At 38.6% G+C, this 22764-nt stretch overlaps 2 protein-coding genes across 2 annotated transcripts; both read right to left on the reverse strand.

Annotated features, from left to right (window-relative positions):
• Positions 1-97: 97 nt before the first annotated feature.
• Positions 98-1776, reverse strand: LOC135543310 (mucin-5AC-like). The gene is made up of 3 exons (XM_064970520.1): positions 1617-1776; positions 475-1124; positions 98-214 (listed from the first exon to the last, which is right to left on the reverse strand). Exons 1-3 carry the CDS (start codon positions 1774-1776, stop codon positions 98-100), a joined length of 927 nt encoding a protein of 308 aa, XP_064826592.1.
• A 341-nt stretch (positions 1777-2117) lies between these two features.
• On the reverse strand, positions 2118-14425 carry LOC135543388 (mucin-5B-like). Its single transcript, XM_064970641.1, has 27 exons — positions 14345-14425; positions 12561-12847; positions 11915-12029; positions 11540-11630; positions 11373-11442; positions 10559-10595; positions 10000-10216; positions 9779-9904; positions 9247-9364; positions 9010-9148; positions 8451-8561; positions 8241-8310; positions 7885-8022; positions 7617-7781; positions 7402-7496; positions 7046-7172; positions 6682-6937; positions 6463-6510; positions 6076-6184; positions 5126-5277; positions 4911-5049; positions 4456-4566; positions 3670-3849; positions 3302-3541; positions 3065-3221; positions 2820-2948; positions 2118-2308 (listed from the first exon to the last, which is right to left on the reverse strand). The coding sequence occupies exons 1-27, from the start codon at positions 14423-14425 to the stop codon at positions 2118-2120; spliced, it is 3699 nt and encodes a 1232-aa protein (XP_064826713.1).
• Positions 14426-22764: the final 8339 nt, after the last annotated feature.

Raw genomic sequence — 22764 nt, forward strand, 5'->3', positions numbered from 1 at the left:
ACTAGCAATGATGTTCTTAATGGATTCATTATCTCCACCTTCAGAGCCAGAGGTTGGCTGACCAAGGTTGATCCAGTCTGACCACACACAACTTTCTTCACCATTGCACTTGGTAGTTGATGCTCCTGTTGAGGTTGATGTAGGAGTAGAGGTTGGAGTTGTAGTAGAAGGCAGAGTTGTTGTTTTTGTGGTAGATGGAGCTGTCGAAGTTAAGCTTGTAGTAGTGGGTGTAGGAGTCGTGGTCAAAGGTATTGTTGTTGATGTGGTAGCTGGAGCAGTCGATGTCAAGATTGTAGTAGTGGGTGTTGTTTTGGTGGTAGGAGTTGTAGTTGTGGTCAGAGGTTGAGTTGAGGTTGGAGGAGTAGTGATTGTCATTGGTTTACTTGTTATCGTTTTTAATGTGGATGTTGACTTTATTGTTGTTGTGACAGTAGGTGTAGTTGTAGTTTCTTGTGTTGTATTGTGACATTTTACAGTCTTACAACATTTTACCTTAATTTCATAGTCAAGGCATATTGGAGGAATACCTTGATCTTTGTTCTGGCATATTAATCCAACCTTTTTATTACATTCTACCTTCTGTCCTAATTCAGACATTGGGACCCCTGGATATCGCACTGCTTGGCATATGACATCCACTGGTTTTTCACAAATATGTTTTCCAGATTCTCGAATCTTTTTAATTGATTCATTGTCGCCACCCCCAGGACCAAATTGAGGATAGTCCACATTATACCAAGGTGACCACTCACAAACTGTGCAGGTAGGGTTTTTTGTATTCAACGTGGTTGTTGATATAGTGGAGATGGTTGCTGTTGTAGCTGTTGTTGTTGTCGTAACAGGTAGTCTTGTAGTTGTTGGTGAAATGGTTGAAGGCTTTGATGTGCAAAGATCTTCATCACAGCAGAGGACTCGGACTTGGTAGTTAAAGCACAGTGGGAATGGGCCTGACTGGTCTTCATTTCTGCAAGTCAACCCTTCTGCTACATTACACTGCACCACTTGGCCTACTTGGCTTATGCTAACATTTGGGTACTTCTCGGCTCTGCATTGGATCTTGCTTGGCTTCTCACATATATTGTGTCCCTCTGCTCTTATGTTGTTGTAGGTTTCAGAGTCTCCTCCTGGAGTTCCAAGTGTAGGGAATGTGGTATCAAACCACTGTGACCACACACATGGATATCCACATGTAGTAGTAAAGGTTGTTGGAGACACTGTTGTCTCTGTTGAAGATGTGGCTGGCTCTATAGAATCAGGGTATACATTACAGTTAGTCAGTTAAATACAAAAATATAAAAATATATTTTCTTCTTTTAGATTGGTGGTAATGTAAAACAATCTAAGGAAGGTGCCTAGTTAGCAATGTCTTCAGCCATTCTGATCATATGAGACACTTGCTGTAGTGTTCACACTTCATATGCAACAATGGTGGCTGGTGGAACGTTAAACATTGAGGACGGGCTCATAGTAATAACTGGAATGGAATAAATGGAATGGTCTCAAACACAAACACCTGATTTCCTTGTGTTTGACACCATTCCATTTACTCTTTCCCACTCATTATTATGAGCCGTCCTCCCCTCATCAGCCTACTCTGATATATAACCAAGTCATACTCGTCACTAAAGCCTCCGTTTCAGGTACCCACCAGTTGGCGTTGGTGTTGAGAAAGTGAAAACATTTGTTGTCACTGTAGAGAATGATGTAGAGGAACGAACATTCGTAGATGGAGTTGGATGAGATGGAATAGAAGTTGTTGGAGTTGTAGTTGAACATGGGTACATGTCCCGGTGAATGGTTCCATTCTTCCCACAAACTGCTGTCATACAGCTGCTATGTCCATCCGTTGTATCGTATATGATATGCCCATAGGGGTACTTGTTCCCATTGTAGGTGCAAGTGCAAGCTGAAATGATAAGATATATTTTAGGATACTGGAAGGTTGAAAACATTATTACTGTGTTTTCTTTTTTTTCTTTTGAGGGATGCATTCATACCTTGTACATCGTATTTGCAGTCCACTGTCACTGAATTACAATAGCTTTGGAAAAAGAAACATTTACAATTCTAATTAGTTTCATTCTTGACATTCAAACAAAGTTAGGGTGTTCACAATTTTAGCCAAGACCAAGATTCTCTGTATTACTAAAGACATACCATGTCTGGCAGTTTTCTGTGGTCGGTACTTTTTCTCCATTATTGTAGTGTTTTCCATCTCTGCCATAGCAGCCACACTGCTCCTTCTCCACACACTTCATTATATCTTCATCAAAGAAGGGTTGAGCAGGAGGACATTTTGGATAGCAACCTAAAGAAGAAGAAAAATATTAAAATATTAATGATCAAAAAGCAATTGATTGATAGAGGTAATTTAAATCTAGAATCTTTTGTTGCTCCTGCCATTTTTGTTTTTACCTATAAATGATTAATACATACCCATTCATTCTTGAAGAATATAACTTATAGTTCAACTGTCGTACCCCATAAGAACCCGAAATACACATTTGTTTTACCACAATGTTTGTAAACAATACAAATTAAGTCAAACACTGTGTAGCCTCAAAACATGGTTAAAACAATCATTTTTATATCATGAATTTATATCATGAAAGCCCTTGCATCTATAGCCCTGTATGAATTTGAGAATGGTTACAATTCTCCTGGTCCTTACCTCAGCTTTTTACCTAAACAGAGGCGGGGTGGCGACTTTTTTGTTGTTTCATTTAAGGACTCTAGCTTCAACATTAAATAAATACTAAGTCCCTGTTATGGAAAATTGTTGTTGCTGAAAATAGATCCTAGATGTATGTCTACTGTACCTTCAAGAGGTGGTATCTGAGTTGAGCAGCTCCCAGAGGGATTCCTGCAGGTCTTCATACACTGAGCTCCACAGGCCTTGTAGTGCCACTCACATTCTCCAGCGGGGTTGTAGTAATCACAGAACAGTGCTGTATGTGGTGGACAAAAGCTCTCTGTAAGTATTATCTTCAATTTGGTTTAAACTGACTGTATTAAGCCTGTTTTTATGTCAGCACTTAAATTAATTGAACATTTAGAAACTCACGGCAGATTTGTGGGCTTCTCCAGGCTACGCAGGCTCCAGCCTCATTACAGGCCTCTGCATAAGCTGCCACAGCGGTACAGAAACACTCACAGTCTCCACCACTGTCACAAGCACATGAGTCTGTCACACACGCATCATAGAAAGAAGAAGGGTCCACCTAATTGGAGAACATAATTTAGTCAACATGATCATATCAAATTCCAAAACATTCATTGAACGACTAAAGTCTAAACCTACTTTAGAATGGCAGTCTGTGAAAACTTTGCTCTGTATGATGCTGCACTGCTTCTGTGACCAAGACTGTCTGTAAGGGTTGGCAGTACAGGGGCTCCTTTTGTTCTTTGCATCGGGGCAGCTTGCAGAGTCTTTCCAGCTGTTTCCAAAGTCTAGAGGGTTGACAACTACTGCCTGGCTTCTGGTAGTGAAGTCATTGTTTGCATTGCCATCATAGTTTCCACACAGACCACAGACATGTCCCTGAAGAGGACATAGCATTAGATTCAGATGAGTGATAAAAAGTCATAACAGACTTGAATATCAGTTGATGGAATACTAGAAACATATTTTAATATCTAATTTGTCATCCAATCAAAGTTGAAATGTACCTTGAACTGTGGGTTAAGTTTGATGAACATGCTTGTTTTCCTGTCCCACATGAGAATCAACCCATTATTGGCTTCAATCACAAGGTAGATGCCCATTGTACGAATCTGGTAAGGAACCACCTCCCCTGTATTTCTCTCAATGACTTGGTAGTTCCCTTCTGTCAGGATTAATTCATTGTTCTGAAAGAGATTTTTTTTAAATATCAATTTATCTAATTACTGATTGTTATAATGTATGCTATAATTTTGTTTTTTTGCCTAGCCTCATGAAGCTTTGATGTCTGTATTTTATAATGTATGCTTTATATCATGTATGTATGTATGTATGTATGTATGTATGTATGTATGTATGTATGTATGTATGTATGTATGTATGTATGTATGTATGTATGTATGTATGTATGTATGTATGTATGTATGTATGTATGTATGTATGTATGTATGTATGTATGTATGTATGTATGTATGTATGTATGTATGTATGTATGTATGTATGTATGTATGTATGTATGTATGTATGTATGTATGTATGTATGTATGTATGTATGTATGTATGTATGTATGTATGTATGTATGTATGTATGTATGTATGTATGTATGTATGTATGTATGTATGTATGTATGTATGTATGTATGTATGTATGTATGTATGTATGTATGTATGTATGTATGTATGTATGTATGTATGTATGTATGTATGTATGTATGTATGTATGTATGACTGAAAAGTAGTAGTATTGGCTTCAGTAATGGTATGTGCCAGGCAGGAAGCAGGAATCTAGTTACCCCCAGGAAGAGCTTGATGGCCTTGGAGCAGGTGGTGCCTGTTGTTCCACAGGGAATGTTCTCAGTGATGACTCTGAAGCTGCCATTGGCATTGTTGTTTCCACAGTAGTCCTGTTTAAGGTAGACTCAATTTCAGTCATAAATGTAACAACAGCCAACACAGTATTATGGTGGATGGTACATTATCTCCAACCACACATGCAGTAAGTCAATCAATGAAATAATGAAAATGTTAATCTCGTTGGGAATGCTACAGTAGTATTCACAAAGCAACAGCAGATAATGTCCAAACAGTTTCAAATATTGCTTTTCAGACTCCCCAGAACACCTACAGTATATACCTTTTAAAAAATGAACACAAACCCTTATTCGTCATCATGTATTAATACTTAAACAATAAAACAAATAATATTGGTGTTGATCACTTAGACTATCACGATACCCTGCAAGCATACCTTTGTAAGAGTGTATTCACAGTCTCCTTCGAAAGTGAATCGTTTCCCGTCAAAAGTAATGTAGTGTCCATCTCCATAAATGGCACAGGTTCCATGGCACAGGTTAGTTGTGCACTGCCATTTTCTGTCTTTACAAGTGCTGAAAGTGGCAAAAACAGATATCAGACTGAAGTCTTAATTGGTCTAAAACCCCAAATAAGGCAAGATGAGCTTACCAGGTATTGCAGTCGACCTTTATGCTGTCTCCTGGTTGGTAAGTAGCTGCATTGTGAGAACAAGGACAAAGGTCTGGCTTGATGCAGCCTCCTTTTCCATCGGATACCAGTCCAGGGGGACACATACAGCCTGATATGCACTCTGTGCTGATCTGTAAAGTGAAAATTATTGATTTGAAAATCTGTTGTGTAAAAATGGTGTTAGAAACCCACGGCAGATTTGTGGGCTTCTCCAGGCTATGCATGAATGAATGAAGAGTCTGGTGGACCAAAAGGTCAAACTTGGTCTTCGTTAGCCATTAGTCAATACAGAGAGACCAGGAGAAACTCCCAGCGCATAGGTATTGGCTTATTCTACCAAACAATCATCTCCCACAAAACCTTCCCAATAACCCTCCCCCATACAATAGCACACCACAGAACCAAGCCTCGCAGTCGTGTGATTCGCTCAAATTAAATGATGACAAAGACTTTACTCAATGAGGAAACTCCCATAGAATTATAAGATCACTCCCACTAAGGACAAAATTGAATCATTGATGTACCAGCCTTATATACGCTGTGCACAATAGATTGGAGACTATGTTAACTTTACCAATATATAAAAAACTGAAAGTTTATATTTTACACTTGATTTTTATTCACAATCATTTGGGCATGAGATACACTGAGTGTCGAAACAACAAGAACACCTGCTCTTTCCATAACATAGACTGACCAGGGAATCCAGCTGAAAGCATTGATCCCTTATAGATGTCAATTGTTAAATCCACTTCAATAAGTGTAGACGAAGAGCAGGAGACAGGTTAAAGAAGGATTTTCAAGCCATTAGACAATTGAGACGGATTGTGTATCAATATCAATATTAGGAAAGTGTTCTTAATGTTTTGTACACAGGTGTATATCCACTGTGCGAAATGGCCTGGAGACAAAGTAAACAGGGGACTTACACAGGCCATATCTAGAATATTGCAGCTCTTCTGACACTCTAACCCTCTCACTCCTGGGCTTGCATTGGAGCAGTTGACGAAAACCATTGGTGCAACACATGCTGTGGAAATAAAGGGAATTAATGTATCATGATTCTGTTGTGTCATTCACCAAATCATTATGCTCTGTAAAGTGTGTACTAGGAAGGAGAGATGATAATTCAACATGCACATAGCCTGGTTCTGTTGCAAATAGCATACGACTACCACACACCACATGTGTATATAGGATTTGACAGAGTGCCATTAAAATAATATACTTATTTCAAATTCAGTGTTGCCTGGCACAGTACAATATCTCAAAATTGTGAGATGTTTTGACATTTTATATACATGAACTTACATGGATGATCAGGTGAATCTCCAATACAATGGAGTTTTCCCTCCTTGCAGGTGCTGAAATAAAAATATGTTAATGGTACTTGAATCCATATGCACACTGCAGGAAAGCAAGGCCCAAGGCCCTTGGTTCATAAAGTCTCAAAAAAATGCCTTTAAAATAAAATGTGTTGTGAATTACATGGATATACAGCTTGAGTATAGGTAGGTAAATAACTCGGTCCATACCACATGGTTCCATCCTTGCTGATGACCTCTCCAGGGGACACCACTGAGCCCTTGTAATAACAAGGGCAGCTGGCTGGTGGAACACACTTGCCCTCATCATCCAGGTAGGTTCCCTCAGAACAGACACACCCATCCACAGGCTCGAAGGTGATTGAACAGGTAAAGTCAGAGTCGCTGTAGCAGCGGCAGGAGCGATCACTGATTTCCATGCTGTAGCTGTAGACCATGGTGCTAGGGCACGAGGTGGAGTATTTGTCTGGGGATGGCAACAATTAGTGTTAGATGTAAATATTTAGCATATTTCTATCTTATTCTTCCACAATTGACACATCTTCTTAGGTATTACTGTGTGATTGTCACTCACTGCAGATAGTGTCTCTCCAGCCGTTGAGCTGGATACCCTCGGCAGCACAAGCGTGGACATAAGAGGAGACGGCAGCACACATGCAGTCCTCACTCTTCTCACAGTTACAGCTGTCATACATGCAGTTCTGAATAGAAAACCACAGTCAGAACAGCATCCATATTATACTGTACAATAGTTTTAATTCATTGTGTTGGCATAATATGCACAAACACTGTGCAGAAAACAATATTTAACAGCAAGCAAAATGATTCTCAATTGCCCCATAACAACTGTAATCACATGATACATACATTTGTGTATTCGCTATGATCATGAAATATTCAGAAATGAATAGTATGGTGATGGGGTCTCACATCTTTGTACATGTCTGGGCTTATCACTGCGTGGCATGGAGCAAACAACCCTTTAGGATCAGCCAGCTGAGAGCACCAGTGCTGCGCATATTTCTCTGAAATAGTGAAAAGATAAACCACAGGAATTAGTTAGGGCAACTTTAAGAACACTTGCACCATTCTCCATAACATTGACATGGAAAGTGACATGGAAAGGGGATAAACCATGCTGCTACCATTGTCAAGACTTAAACTGCAGGGGCTTTCAAAGCTTCTCTTGATGTCTGGGCAGCTGGCTCTTGTTTTCCAGGTGTTTCCAAAACCAATGGCTGTGCCCTCAGTCACTCCGCTCAGGACCTTGAAATCATCTCCTTGGTTGTTGTTGAAGTTTCCACAAAGACCTGTAGGGTGAACATGTATTTACATACAGGGAAAATAAATCATTCCCAGAACATGAACACCTCAGTGGACTGTGGTGGTTGGTCAACGGATGATGAGACATACCGCAAGTTCTCTGCTGCCAAACGGTGCTTGCAGCAATATAGACCTGCATGATTGGTGAGAGTTGGATTTCCAACTGGAGGCCAAAGGTGGTCTGGACGATGATGAAAAATGAGGAGGCTCTGAAAATAGTTACTCCAGCTATAAGGAACAAAGTGAAGAGGAAGGAGTAAGATGCTGCATTAAAATATATGTGTCAGTGTTGAATGATAAAGCTGCATCACCATCACAACATTCCCATGTATCATTATATATTCCCCATACAATGATGTGCTTTAACTGTAGGACACAAGTTTCATGTATGCCTCGTCATGACGACATTGATTGTACTGTATGTTTATTGTGCAAATGTAACTTACCAACAGAAAAGGGCAGCTGAGAATAGATTCCATTTACAAAGGCTTTTCCATTGGGTTGTATGTTGATCACCTGCATAGAGGGTCATTGTTTAACCATATGCTTATTCATGATATTCAAATTATACATTAAAGTCTAAAACCTAACAATATTACGGGAAAAACATCTACTGCGGTCAAAGGCTGAGACCATGTCAGCCAAAGAATACTTACAGTGGCTCCTTCTGAGAGGGACAGGATAACAGCCTTTAGACAAGTCTCACTGTCAGAAAGCCCACACTGCACCAGATCACCCAGTACAGTGAATTGCATCCCATCACAGTCCTGAAAAAAATATGAATATGCTGTTACAAATATTTGCCTTCATAAAAGGAAAAATCAATATCTCAGTGTAAAACAAGAGACAGAGTAAACATAAACAACCCAGATTTCTCCATAGATAAACATATGAATGCAAGATGAATATTATTGTTCCAACTCTGTTCCTGGAGAGCTACTCTCCTGTAGGTTTTTGCTGCCCAGCCCTAAATTAGGGTTGGAGTGAAAACCTACAGGACGGTAGCTCTCCAGGAACATGGTTGGAGAGCCCTGTTCTATATAGTTTGATTACAATGTTCTTCATAATCCTGGATTTGTTAGAATAAAAGTAAAGAAGCTGGAGACAAAGCTGTAATACAGACATAATAACTACAAAACGTTGACAAGTGTTAAGATGTCTTATGTGGATGAGATGGATGCACACAGATCTTTGGTGAGGAAACTGCATATGGACCTTGGTCAGAACATAAGAGCAGTCCCCGTGGAAGGTGTAGGCTTTTCCATCATAGGTGTTGATGTGGGATCCTCCCTCCACAGCACATGTGCCAGGACAGTCCTTGTCCACACACTTCCACTGACCACCACCACAGGAGCTAAGGGCAACATATCAATTATTCAATGGAACTTACAAATTGTCACTGCTGGAATAACTTTTAGACTCAAGTCAAAATTCTTAGCCTTGTTTTCTTACCAATCTTTACAAGTGCTTGAATAAGACTCTCCGGGTGCGTAGGTTTTTCCATTGTGGCGGCAGGAGCATTGACTCAAGGCGATACAACCATTCTTGTTGACGTCATCAAAAACGGTGCCTTTGGGTGAGAGCATACATGTGTTTATTATGTCTCCATCCCACCATACTGCCCTACAAAGGCAAAACTCAGTAACTATATGTTTTCTTTTACTCCAAAATCTGAATTAAAAGTATTTTTCTGTCTAGACAGACAATAATTTCTGACACTCCATAATATATTCTGATCAACTGGCTTGTTTGTGTCAGGAAACTAAATACCACATGAATCAGATAGTATACCTGGCCATTACAACAGATCAAAGATTTTTTGACCAAATGTGTAGTTGCCTTTGTAACGCAACATAGTCCGGTTCACAATATGGAATCAATTGCTTTACATTCTATCAGTATACAGTCTGCTCCATTCCAATGCATTTATCACATCTCTTTGAAGAAGAGGATGTGCAGAGAACGTTTAAATATGTCTGCCTACCTGGAGGACAAAAGCAGCCATCTGAGCAGTGTTCCTCACACAACTGGCCTCTCTCAGGGTTGGAGCAGGTGTCAACACAGGGGTTTCCACACTCCTGGTACTCCATGTTGAAGGGACATGTTTTATCTGCAAAGATAAGGTTATTTCAAAATATTAGTATACTGTTGCAACTAACCAATGTGCGATTAGATTTTTGATATGGGGAGTAATGGCATGCTTACAGCAGAACTGTTCAGTCCTCCATTGCTGGGGCTTCCCCCCTGCATGAACACACTGACGGGAGTACTCTGAGATGGTGTTGCACAGGCAGAAGGACTTGGTGCTGTTATCACAGTGGCACAGGTCAGATACACAGGCCTCTACAAATGAGTCGATGGCCAACAAGTCCTTACAGCTGCTGAAGGCAGGACCGGAGAGCAACTGCTCACAAACTGGTTTCTATCAAACAAAAACAGAGAGATGTTATAATTAGGACATATACAGTGGAGTCTGAAATTATTTACACCCTTGATAAAGACGAGTAGAAAGGACTGTATGAAATAAATAATAAAAAAATGTAACTATATTGTATGCAAAACAAATTTGGGAAAATATTTTATTTTATATTAATACAATTGCTTCTAGAAAGAGATTTTGTCTAAAAAAGTCATACAAAAAAAATCTCTAAAAGGTTGTGTCAAAATTATTGACATCGTTGTTTTCACTATCTTTCAATACCTCACCTTGTAAGGAAAACTGCAATAATCCTTTTTTTTAAATGTTTCATGAGTTGAAGAACACATTAGGAGCACAGGAGGTTGGTGGGAACTTGATTGGGGAGGATGGGCTCGTGGTAATGGCTAGAGCAGAATTAGTGTAATGGTATCAAATATATCAAACACATGTTTTCCATGTGTTTGATGCCATTCCATTTATTCCGTTCCAGCCATTATTATGAGTCGTCTTTACCTCAGCAGCCTCCACTGATTAGGATCCTTGATAATCACCGTCTGTTCTTATGGATGGCCCTCTTTAATTCAAACCACAGATTTTCAGTGGGTTTCAAAGAGAGACTGAGACGGCCATTGCAAAAAGGGGCTATTTTGCAGTCTCCGAACTTGACACCCATTGAAAACCTGTAGTTTGAATTGAAGGGCAGTCCATAAGCACAGACAAAGGATATCAAGGATTTGGAAGGATTCTCTATGGAGGAATGGTCTAAAATCCCTCCCAATATGTTCACCAACTCATAAAACATTTTAGAAAAAGGCTCAGTCCTATTATTCTCTCAAGGTATTGAAAGGTATTGAAAACAGGGGTGTCAATAATTTTGACCCCTGACTGGAGAGAAAGAAAATATGACTTTCAAACAAAATCTCTTTCTCGGAGCAATTGTATTTGTATAAAATAATATATTTTTCATAGAAATTAAGCATATATACAGTAGCAGTATACAGTATAGTCATTTTTGCTAATCTTTATCAAGGGAGTCAGTAATTTCGGGCCACACTTTAAATGTTGTAAAGTACACAGCAGCCAACATCCTATTCTTATCATAAGCGATAAAGTTTAACCTACCAGATTGGGGCATTTATGATTCGAAAGCAGTGTTTTTTCAGTACAGCTTTCAGTTGGACCATCCAATTTCCAGAAGTTTCCGAAGTCGACAGGGGACAATTTCATACCTTTGGCATAAAAATAAATCAAATTATTGTTGAATGTCAACTGTATTCCAAATAATAGGCTATGGTTGATGTGTTGATAATGTCAGTGAAAAGGTACCATGGCTATAGAACTCATCAAATTGTTGAACTCCATTAAAATCTCCACATAGACCACAGGTCTTGTTTCTGAATTTGATGTCCATCTCCACCTGAAATAGAAGACCATTAGACATTTTAGGGAGACAGTTTACCTCCATAACCGCATAACACCCAACAAAAACGGGAAATGACTGTAACAAAACGAACATTTAACCGCAATGACAACCTATTCCTTAAAATAACTTTAGATCAGTACTACCTATAGTCATTCCAAGTGCCTACATTCATTCCAAGTGCCCTTCATAGCACAGGCCTTTAAATGTAGACATTGACCACACTGCAAAAACCTAATTCCACAACAGAAATATTAATAAATGCATAATTGTTGGCCTACCAAGAAGGAATCCTCCTGGTTCCAGATGGCTACCAATCCCAGTTTTGCTTTGATCTTGATGTAGGAGGTAGTCTCTTCAATGAGAATACCAGACTGGCTGAATGGTAAGGTGGCCCTGGAGGAAGAGGATGACAAAGAATTAGATTCACCTAGAACTTAGTCAGACCAACCAATTTGACATTAGCTCAATTGACTTCAGACATTTTCATTAGTAGTATAAAAACAGTAATCTCATCTCAATCGCTGTAAATATGTGCTGGAGCATAACCACAGGGTAGCCTAGTGGTTAGAGCGTTGGACTAGTAACCGGAAGGTTGTGAGTTCAAACCCCCGAGCCGACAAGGTACAAATCTGTCGTTCTGCCCCTGAACAGGCAGTTAACCCACTGTTCCCAGGCCGTCATTGAAAAATAAGAATGTGTTCTTAACTGAATTGCCTGGTTAAATAAAAAAAAAAAAAAGGTAAAAATTAACTTGTAAGTCGCTCTGGATAAGAGCGTCTGCTAAATGACTTAAATGTAAAATGTAAATGTATACAGTTTCGTCTAATGTTTTAAGTCAAAGTGACTGGGACAACAATATGACATCCAACTACTTGAGCACTGATTGAGAAATACAGCTACATGAGAAATTCTTGAGGAACTTACTTCTTCCCATTAACAACAACGGAACCCTTGGAAAGCTCCACCACTACACCATCCAGCTTCATGGTGATCTTGCTAATGGTGGGCTGGTTGTCCACCACCTGCCGCCTCATTTGGATGTTGAAATCCTCATAACTGCTATGGCACAGTGAGGTCACAACATAGTTGCAGGTGGAGGGGAGCTGAAAGATGTCTCCGTCAAAGGTCTTGAAGTGGTAGTTACCCCATGTGCTGCAGACCTGGCCATTGTGCATAGGACTCACTCCTGAGGAAACGGATAACCAATTCAGCTATGATAGCATACAATTCAGAAGGTTTTATCTTTAGATACAGAGAAAGAAATGTGTAGACAACGGTGAGCAGAATTATTTCAATTTTTGGCCCCTTGTAAGATCTTGCTTTTAACTAGTAGTCCATTGGTTGACTGCAAGATTGGCCTCACTCACTCACCATAAGAGTCTACTGACGCACCCGTGTGTCAATCTAATTAACATCATGAAAATATCCTCATCAAAATCTGTCAGTTTAAGCTAAAGACATCTGTTTTTGTTGCATGGGCTGCGTCTCAATCCACCCCATCCATCTACAGTATGTCGACCTTCCACATCTGTGGTTGAAAGTGGCGGAGCTGTTTGTCACACCAGGGGACATCCTAAAAATTGGTATTCTCACGAAATATCTTTAGCGTCCGAACGATTTGGCCTACGAACTAATATCACCACTCCATGGTGTCACGGGACTCGTCTGATGTCAGTACCACAGATGTGCCAACCTTTGTCTGTAGCGTCCGAACCATTTGGTCTACGACCCCACAAGTGTCACTGAATGGAAGCATGGCGGTAGTTTTGTGCCAACAAAAAAATGTGGTTAATTAAATATGTGTAAAAAAACACAAATATATCCTAAGCTTTCTTATCTCTCCAGACATTTCAAAACCTTATTCCTTAGGATAAATTTTTGGGGCATTTATGAACGTGTTATTCAAGGCGTTTCTATGGCCAAATTCAATATTTAATCAACTAAAAACCAAGAATTTTCAAAGTACAACCAATCTCTATCATGTTTATGAACTGAATAATTTAGGCTTCTTCATGCTTTTCAAAAACAGCTAATCCACAAAACCTGTTGCACAACTTGCTATGACTGTCTCCATCATGGTTATTGTCCTTTCACCATTGTCTGTGGATATGTAAGGCTGCAGTGTTAATCATTGTCACCATCCTCAGGGCTCACACATCTGTATAGCACATGTATTATTAAGCTTACCTGCAATCTCAGGCATCCTTGACATTGAGGGGATGATGTTAACTGTGGCCTTTGATGTACCCTCTGAAATCAAAGTGTATGTTAATAAGTTACATGACGTTTTACTGTAAATCATTGTGGAATCCTGTGTATTTCAGGCTCTGTTATGTAGTTCTCTTGCCAATCCTACATTTACCTATTCATCAATCATAACTTGTGCTTAAAAGCACATAAAAGTAGGACTTAGCATGGTCAAATATTCCCTCATTGTTAGGCTGTCCAATGAGATAAACATTGGAGCTATTGTGAGAGTGCTATGACATACAGTAACATACAGTTTAGCCCTGTCAACACTAAAGTACAAGGTTTCATGTAAAACAAAATCATGGATTCTACCTACCACTTTGAGAGGCAGTTAAACCAATCGCCAGAGCCATCCATATTAACACCCATGTGGGTGTCTGTGTTGTCCCCATGGTCATCCTCTGGGTAGTGAACACAGGTGGTATGAGAAAGGTACTTGTTGGTTCTTGACTTTATACCACCTGAGTGAAGGGAAGGTCCTTGGTTCTTCTGGACGTGAAGGTGTGGCAGAAGGGCTGGCTCTGTTCCAAGCATTTCATGGCCCTCTAATACCGGTATGAGAGGTTTAAACCCCATTTTCGCATTGCACAGAAAAAGGTGTAATAAACAAGTGGTTTCTATATTTGTTTACCTTCTGACCAAGTTGAAATATTTATCACGACCAACCAAATAAACCAACCGTATATGTCAACCTAGTCTTGAGTTCAGCCACAACCCAGGAGGATATAGCCCTGACCCATCATTCAGGAGACACAGTGTCCATAGACAATGTTCATGACCATTATTATTGCATTAGTTAGATTATTGCATTAGTTAATCTATTAGATTAATTGTATTTATTAATTCATATATATATATATATATATATATATATATATATATATATATATGGACTAAATAAAACACCAAAACAGGTCATGAAGTGTTTGTGTTCATTTGTTTATCTCTTATGACTAATTTAATAGACCAACATAACACAATGCAGGTGTGTTCCTATGATAAGAGTGATTACTGATTCAATCTATTGTCCTTACACTGAGGCTGAAATGTCTTATTGTTTCTCCTGTCACAAAGAGTTTTTACACACAATGGCAATATTGCTCATGACTTGATATGAAGGAAAACCCTTGTTTACTTTAGTAATTAATTGTTTTATAAACACGAAACATTTTCAAAATGCCGTTAGTATTGTTGCAATGCACAATGCACAATGTGGTTATGTGGTGTTGTGTAATGTGACTCCACCATCTCATGTCCTTAGGTCAATATTCTTGTAGAAGGGTCGTTCCATTTGATTTCAATAACTTTTTGACTGCACACCTTTTAACTTGAACAAAACTTTCCAGACATTTTTGCCCATCATAGAAGTAGTAGCCTAGTGGTTAAAGCCTAGTGGTTAAAGCGTTGGGCCAGTAACCTGACTTTCCTAGTTAAATAAAGGTTGAATAAAATAGTCAGAAACAAACTTTTTGGAACTGAATGCCAAAACATTTAGGAGATATAGGTGCTCACAGTTGACCCATTTTGCATACCTCACCCTACCAAGAGACATCCATGTCTTTGTCACTGGAAAAGACCAACGGCATGAGTTTGATATCATTTAAAAGCTTGCAAACAGGGTAGTCCCAAAAGATTATTTGAATACCTAGAATACTTTTTTAGTTTTGATAAAAATTGACATTTATTTACCTTCAACATCAATTATTCCAAAATGCATGAACTGATTCAAAATAATAATAATTTGCGTATGTTGTAGCTTAGACCCTATTTTACATCATCTGATGTGTTTGTGTTCGACATCGGTTTAGACACTGTATGCTCTTGAATACAGTCTGTGTGTAATGTTTTGGCTGATAAAATCAACATTTTAACTTTTAAAGGACAGCAAAATATGGTTGGAGTTCCACATATCACAGAATGTTGAAATGAATGGGAATATCAGTTATTTTAAATTATGCTGTCAATCTTCCACACAAAACCTATTGAAATCATAGAAATATACATAATAGAATAGCCATTCCTATTTAAGTTGATGTTCGACAGTGTGTGGACCGGAAGCCTTCTTTGTGGATGAAAAAAAATCTTGTTTTATTTAAAAATGTATTTTCAAGATTTTATCAAATTGTTTTACAACCCTGTTTGTAAGGTTTTAAATGATATCAAACTCAACCGTTTATCTTTTCCAGTGCTGAAGACATGGATGTCTCATGGTAGGGTGGGGTAGGAAAAATGGGTCAACTTTGAAAACCTATATCTCCTAAATGTTTCTGACAGCTTCTACCACAGCAAATAAGTATGGAAGGTTTTGTTCAAATCAAAAGGGGTGCGGTCAAAAACGGATTGAAATCAAATGGAACGACCCAGAACAAAGGTTCAAAACGAGAGTTTTGGCATGAAAACCCCTTTTTGGCTTCAAAATACACCCATTAAAACTGTGAATTAATAGAATGTATTGTTGAAAGCTGTGTTCCATTTCATTAATGTCATACAAGGGTTAGAAAGATGAATAGTCTTTGACAAGACTATTTGTTTATTTTTCCACCTTTTTTTAACCAGGTAGGCTAGTTGACAACAAGTTCTCATTAAGGATATTGATACTATATTGTGATTTAAAGTAAAAAATGGTAACATTTTATATGTTGGTACACATATTAGCCACTAATATGTAGTTCATCAGCATGTACAGTACATACACACCTAATAACAATTAGCAACTAAACTTCTTTCCATAGTATCTTTAAATTAGAATGACCACTATGTATTATCACTTGCTGTTAGTATACTGTACAGTGGTCTCCATGTAAATTTGGACAGTGATGCTCTCCATATGAATTGAATGTGTCAAATGAGGTCATTTCTGGACAATATTTCTGCAAGTATCTTTAAATATTAATTTAAAGGCAACTATGTAATAGCACTTGCTGCTATTTCTGCAAATAACAGACTGTCTTTATTAGTTCCACATTGAGACAGCTACTTTCTCTTTGTTAAATCGTAATGTCTTTATTATGGCTAACACATGACTTATGTGTGAATTGGAAAACACTTAAACAAGGACTAATAAGACACAATAAAGGCAATTTAGCTACTTATATACACACTTATAAACTACAAACAAGTGGTTTTATACTGTATGTGTAGTCAGCCTTAAAGTAAAGTGTTACCAAATAAATAAGTTTGTATAATATACCAGCATTCATGTTTAATGCCACAAGAAGAATAATGTGTAATTTTTCCATAACATGTTGCAAAAATAATTGGCTTTAGTCATTTGGCCATAGAGCCATGGAGACTACACACTAGAATTGACACCAAAGGGCTATTCACACCTGGACAGAACAACCAGAGAGCTCTATGCCATATATCCCTATGGCCAGTAATTAACTTAATAATAAAGTTGTGTCATTGGTACAGATATCCAGTATAAAACCATACATCAAAGGTAGTTGCGTCAGAGTTGAAGCAAGAAAAATACCAGACCTGGGTCAAATAGGAGGGCAGTCACGCATACTAGTAAGGCAGAGGTCCTGGGTTTGAGCCTCGGTGTGAGCCGAATCAGGACATAGCAAGCAGTGTGACATCCTTTACATATGCATGTTTTTAAAAATGACTTAATCACCTTTTAGTAACATCAAACTAAATATTAAGTTTACTTCAATTTAATTGACATTTTGACAATTGCACACATGCCCCCATCCCTTTCATAGATTTTTAGCTAGCAGTGGCTAAAGTTAGCTGACATTTGTAGTGACTTTTTAGAGAACGGATTACAGTTTCTCCTGGCCCACAGACTACTTTTAGGATGAGGAACCATCTAAATCCTGAACTTCCCCTTTAATAAAGCCTGTCTTGCTTTATGTCTTGCTGTATGTACTGTATAGCAGCTTTCAATTCATCTTGAAATTAGGAAGAAATTGTCAGCCCGTCTAGCCATATAAGACAAGAGAAATTGGACTCTGCACTGATGCCTCAACCTCTTCACTTAGACGCATTTTGATGGGTATTTTTTTAATCTTAATTTGATTTCTGTGGGGGCACAGAAATTGTAGGCTAAGGGTTGAAGGTGTGACAATTGAATCATTCCATAGTTCATTAATCACCTGAAAAATGTGCCATTGATTGGTCATTCCCAATTCATTCACTGCCACTCCTTAGACTCACCAAATGGTTGCACTGCCAAAATTAGTCAGCATTACACTTTCAAGATTAGGATCTGGATCCCGGCACTCATAATGATGCACCCATTTAATAAGTAATAAAGACGTATTGGATGTCCTTGACGTGATATAATTATCATATAATTATGATTGAAACTAATAATTTGATGGGGGACCTCCCTGAGAGGTCAGCAGGCCTTACATTTAGCCGTGAGTGATATCAGAACAACAATTTCTCAAGCGTAGTGCAAAGGAGTATCGCTCTGGCAGTCTCAGAGACTTAGCTATTCAAACAGTCCTGCAAACAATCCTGCTCTACATACACTCCCATTCGTATTTATGGTGACATACTGAACAGTTGACTCAAATAATACATTTGATCTCACATCCAAAATGCTGGAGTATAGAGCTAAAAGTTTTAGCTTCACTGTCCAAATAAATATGTAGGGGAGAGTACATACATAACTGCATGGGATTCAAGGTTTATTAAGTCTCTGTATATATATTGTTTTAGACTTATTCAAGTCAAAAACAACATTGGTAACTTAGACAATGTCCCAAAGATGCAAAATCCCAGAAAAAGTAAAGATGCAACAGCGTCTTTACTTAAAAAAAAAAAAAAAAGTATTTATTTAAAAGTACTTATTTATTTAAACCATAAACTGAAGGTTTGTGAATGATTTATAATCCCCGACTCCATTTAGAAGAAGGAAATATACATGCATCAAACAATACCTACTAAAAATCACTATCACTTCCTCCTTCCTGATTTGGAATGTCTCAATCCATATCTGTGACAGGGCTATTTAGTCCAAAGGGGAAATGCACAGCCCATGCCAGCGAGGATGACATCTTGCTAAGGCTGGGTTTATACTCCACCAAACGTTCACCGTAGCAAGACACCAGTACTTAAAGCTTTAACATACAGCATGCAACAAAATCTCTGTACTTAGCCCTCTGTGTAGTGTATGGTGATGTCACAAAGCCTCTACTGAGTATGTCTAAGGGAGTATAAATTCAGCCTAATACAACATTTGCTCAGTGAAAACCCTGATCAGTAATGTGTTCCTCTCTCCACACCGTGTCGATATTTTACACACAGAGATTTTGATTTCACAGTTGGAACCCATAGGTCTGTGGTTAGAACTCCATGGGTGGAGTCTGGATTTCTTTCTGAGACGAGATTGCCAATGTACATGGTGTGTCACTGAGAGCCAAACAAACTTGGGCGTCAGTCTACGTCTTTATTGTAACCAAGCAGGCAAAACAATACGTAAACATAGCTAAACAAAGTGGGGTAACTACACATGGTATACTCTACATTTGGTGTGATGTTATGATGCAGACAACAACAACAAAAAAGCTTCCAAAATAAATGTTTTTAGTTATTTTGTTTGTATGTCAAGCAAATTTCTGTTTGCATATATTAACTTTACAAGTGGAAGCTTTTCATTCCCACTTGATATCTTAATTCTGTTATCTATATTAGTTCTGAGCAAATTAATAAATACTATGCAAGGCTTGGTTAATCTCTCAAACTAACAATATCCAATCAAATGTTTTTTTTAAGAGTTTTCTGTACATACATGTAGCTATAAAGAATTTAGAAACCTCAAAAAATGGTTTGATGAATTGTGGAATGTTCGTTCATCAGTTCGTACTTTGGGTTCGATCACCATTGACAAGGTACTGGTTCAAAAGCCCTACCCACCTCTAGATACACAGGTGGAGCGGCTGCCCGCAGGGAGTGTCAGGAAGCAGTGACTCAGATGTGTGAAAACAGTTCTGGATGGAAAGACCTTACGTGGTGAAACACAGGCGCTTAACATATGCGTCTGTTTGCGTATGCAATTATACAGTCCCTGATGGGTGTCCATACCTCAATACTTGTCAGCCCTTCTGCAAATATTTGCAACTCATTGGTGCCATCCAAGTTACACATTGGTAAGCAACCAAAAAAAACTGCTTGTCTTTCTCACGGTAATATTAGCATTCAACCACTTTTCCAAAATGACAGTCTAGCATTATCTTAAAATGTATAACATTGACAGATAGACCGACACAGACAGATCCCACCCCCAACCCTGGAGCAATCTGGAAGTCAGGGCAAGGGTCATTTGGCTGAGACCTCAGATAATGAGAATCAAAACCTCTACCTAAAGTGTATGTGGCTGCATTTACGTATGTACAGTAGAACAACAGTCTAATGTTGTAAATAGAACATCAAATATGATTCATTGCTACAATTAGCCCTTTTCTATCTTGATATGTGGAATTTACGTTATGCTGGGATTTTCTCTCTCTCGAGCTCAGGTTACAGCATTACCAAACAATGATAAACTCCTTCAACCAAGCCATATTGGACATAATAGTTTGTGTTGAACATGGAAAACTACTTATTGTGATTTGAAATGTGTGGAATTTTGAAAAAATTACAAATAAAGCACTAATATATCTAGAGTAGATACAGTATTCAACCCCCTAAGTCAATACATGTTAGAATCACCTTTGGCAGCGATCACAGCTATGAGTATTTCTGGGTTAGTCTCTAAGAGCTTTCCACACCTGGATTGTGCAAGATTTGCCCATTATTCTTAAAACATTTTTTGGTTGTTTTTTATTGCTAGACAACCATTTCCAGGTCTTGCCATAGATTTTCAAGTAAATTTAAGTCAAAACTAACTCGGCCACTCAGGAACATTCCCTGTTTTCTTGGTAAGCAACTCCAGTGTAGATTTGGCCTTGTGTTTAAGGTTATTGTCCTGCTGAAAGGTTAATTCATCTCCCAGAAGACTGAATCAGGTTTTTCATCTAGGATTTTGCCTGTGCTTAGCTCCATCCCATTTCTTATCCTGAACAACTCCCCAGTCCTTGACAATTACAAGCATACCCATAACACTATGCTAGAAAACAAGGAGAGTGATATACAGTAATGTGTTTATTGGATTTTCCCCAAACATTATTGCGGTATAACTGTAGTGCCTTGTTGCAAACAGGATGCATGTTTTGGAATATTTTTATTCGGTACTGGCTACCCTCTTTTCTCTCTGTCAATTAGGTTAGCATGATGTCGTGACTACAAGGTTGTTGATCGATCCTCAGTTTTTTCCTAACCCATCTATTAAACTTTGCAACTGTTTTAAAGTCACCATTGGTCGCATGGTGAAATCCCTGAGAGTTAACATATCTTTTTTATTATTATATTTTTTTACCTTTATTTAACTAGGCAAGAGTCAGTTAAGAACAAATTATTATTTACGACGCTGGGCCAATTGTGCGCCACCCACGGCCACATGTGATACAGCCTGGATTCAAACCAGGGACTGCAGTGATGCCTCGCACTGAGATGCAGTGCCTAATACCGCTGCGCCACTCAGGAGCCCAAAGGAAGGACTAATATTCATTCTCTGCTTGTTTTTTCTACCCATCTACCAGGGAGGCATTGGAAAACCTCCCTGGTCTTTGTGGTTGAATCAGTGTTTGAAATTCACTGCGGTACCTTACAGATACTTGTGTGTACAGAGATGATATCCAATTGTTTTAGTAGATACTATCTTGCCTCATGTAAAACACTATGCAACTCATTATGCAAGCACATTTTTACTCCCGAACTTATTTAGCATAACAAATGAATTCAATACTTAGAGATTTCAGATTTTCATTTTGTTGCTGTTTTCTCCCCAATTTCGTGGTATCCAATTGATACTATCTTGCCTCATAGCTACAACTCCCGTACGGGCTCGGGAGAGACGAAGGTTGAAAGTCCTTGCATTCACGATAGTGCGTGTGCTTGGCCGGTGAGCGCGTTCCTGTAAGACGTAGAGTCGCAAGCTAGCGCGAGGACGCGAGATTTAATTGTTTTATTCGAAAATCATTTTGATGCAATGAGAGAAATAGGCGATGATTCACAGTCGATAGCGCGCCGGACCTCGGGCTAGAAGGTCGAGGGTTCGAGACCTGCTCCCTGCTGTTTCATTACAGTATACACATAATAATGATGCCAGGTGATTCATTATTTCGACTGGCTAAGAAACGCTCCCTGCCTGCCTTGTCTGTCTCATCCCGACTCCCGAACCCTACACGTTCATTACTATAGGACAGCTGGAGATCGAATGTGAATATTAAAACAATGTAGCAAATGTTGGTGAGACATTCAGCAATGTTTATACAAATCTCAGTTGTTGAAAATTAAATGTTCGCTGAAAGAAACGTTGGGCAATGTCTATATACTTTTTATAGTGGCGATCAAGTGTATAAGTTGCCTGGCTGGGCTGATGACAGTGTATTGCGCAGTCAGATGGAACAGAGTAAATAGGCATTTTAATGTCATAGATTTATCCGGTGGTTACTTGTGGAATAGACACCGTCTGGAATGTGCTTTTAACCAATCAGCACCCACCCGTTGTATAATTGGTGATATTCCACATATAAATAAAACAAATCAATGAAATAGCGCAGGTCTTGTAAATGTGCAACCTTTTTTATTTATTTATCTGTGCTCAGTTGCCGAGGCTACTTGTTAATTTAGCAGACATCATTTGCGTATATTCTGTCAACCCATATATTTTAAGAATATAACCGAACATCATAATTTCTCTTAGAATTAAATTAAACATTAAACATTTCAGAGTAACAACAGTTATAGCAAGTAATAGACCACAGTTCAGATACAGCTTCTTCTGACAAAGTAGAGACAAAAAAATAGGTGTCTTTTTCCAGGT

The sequence above is a fragment of the Oncorhynchus masou genome, chromosome 1 (genome assembly GCF_036934945.1).
Source record: "Oncorhynchus masou masou isolate Uvic2021 chromosome 1, UVic_Omas_1.1, whole genome shotgun sequence".
In the NCBI taxonomy this organism is placed as follows: Eukaryota; Metazoa; Chordata; class Actinopteri; order Salmoniformes; family Salmonidae; genus Oncorhynchus; species Oncorhynchus masou.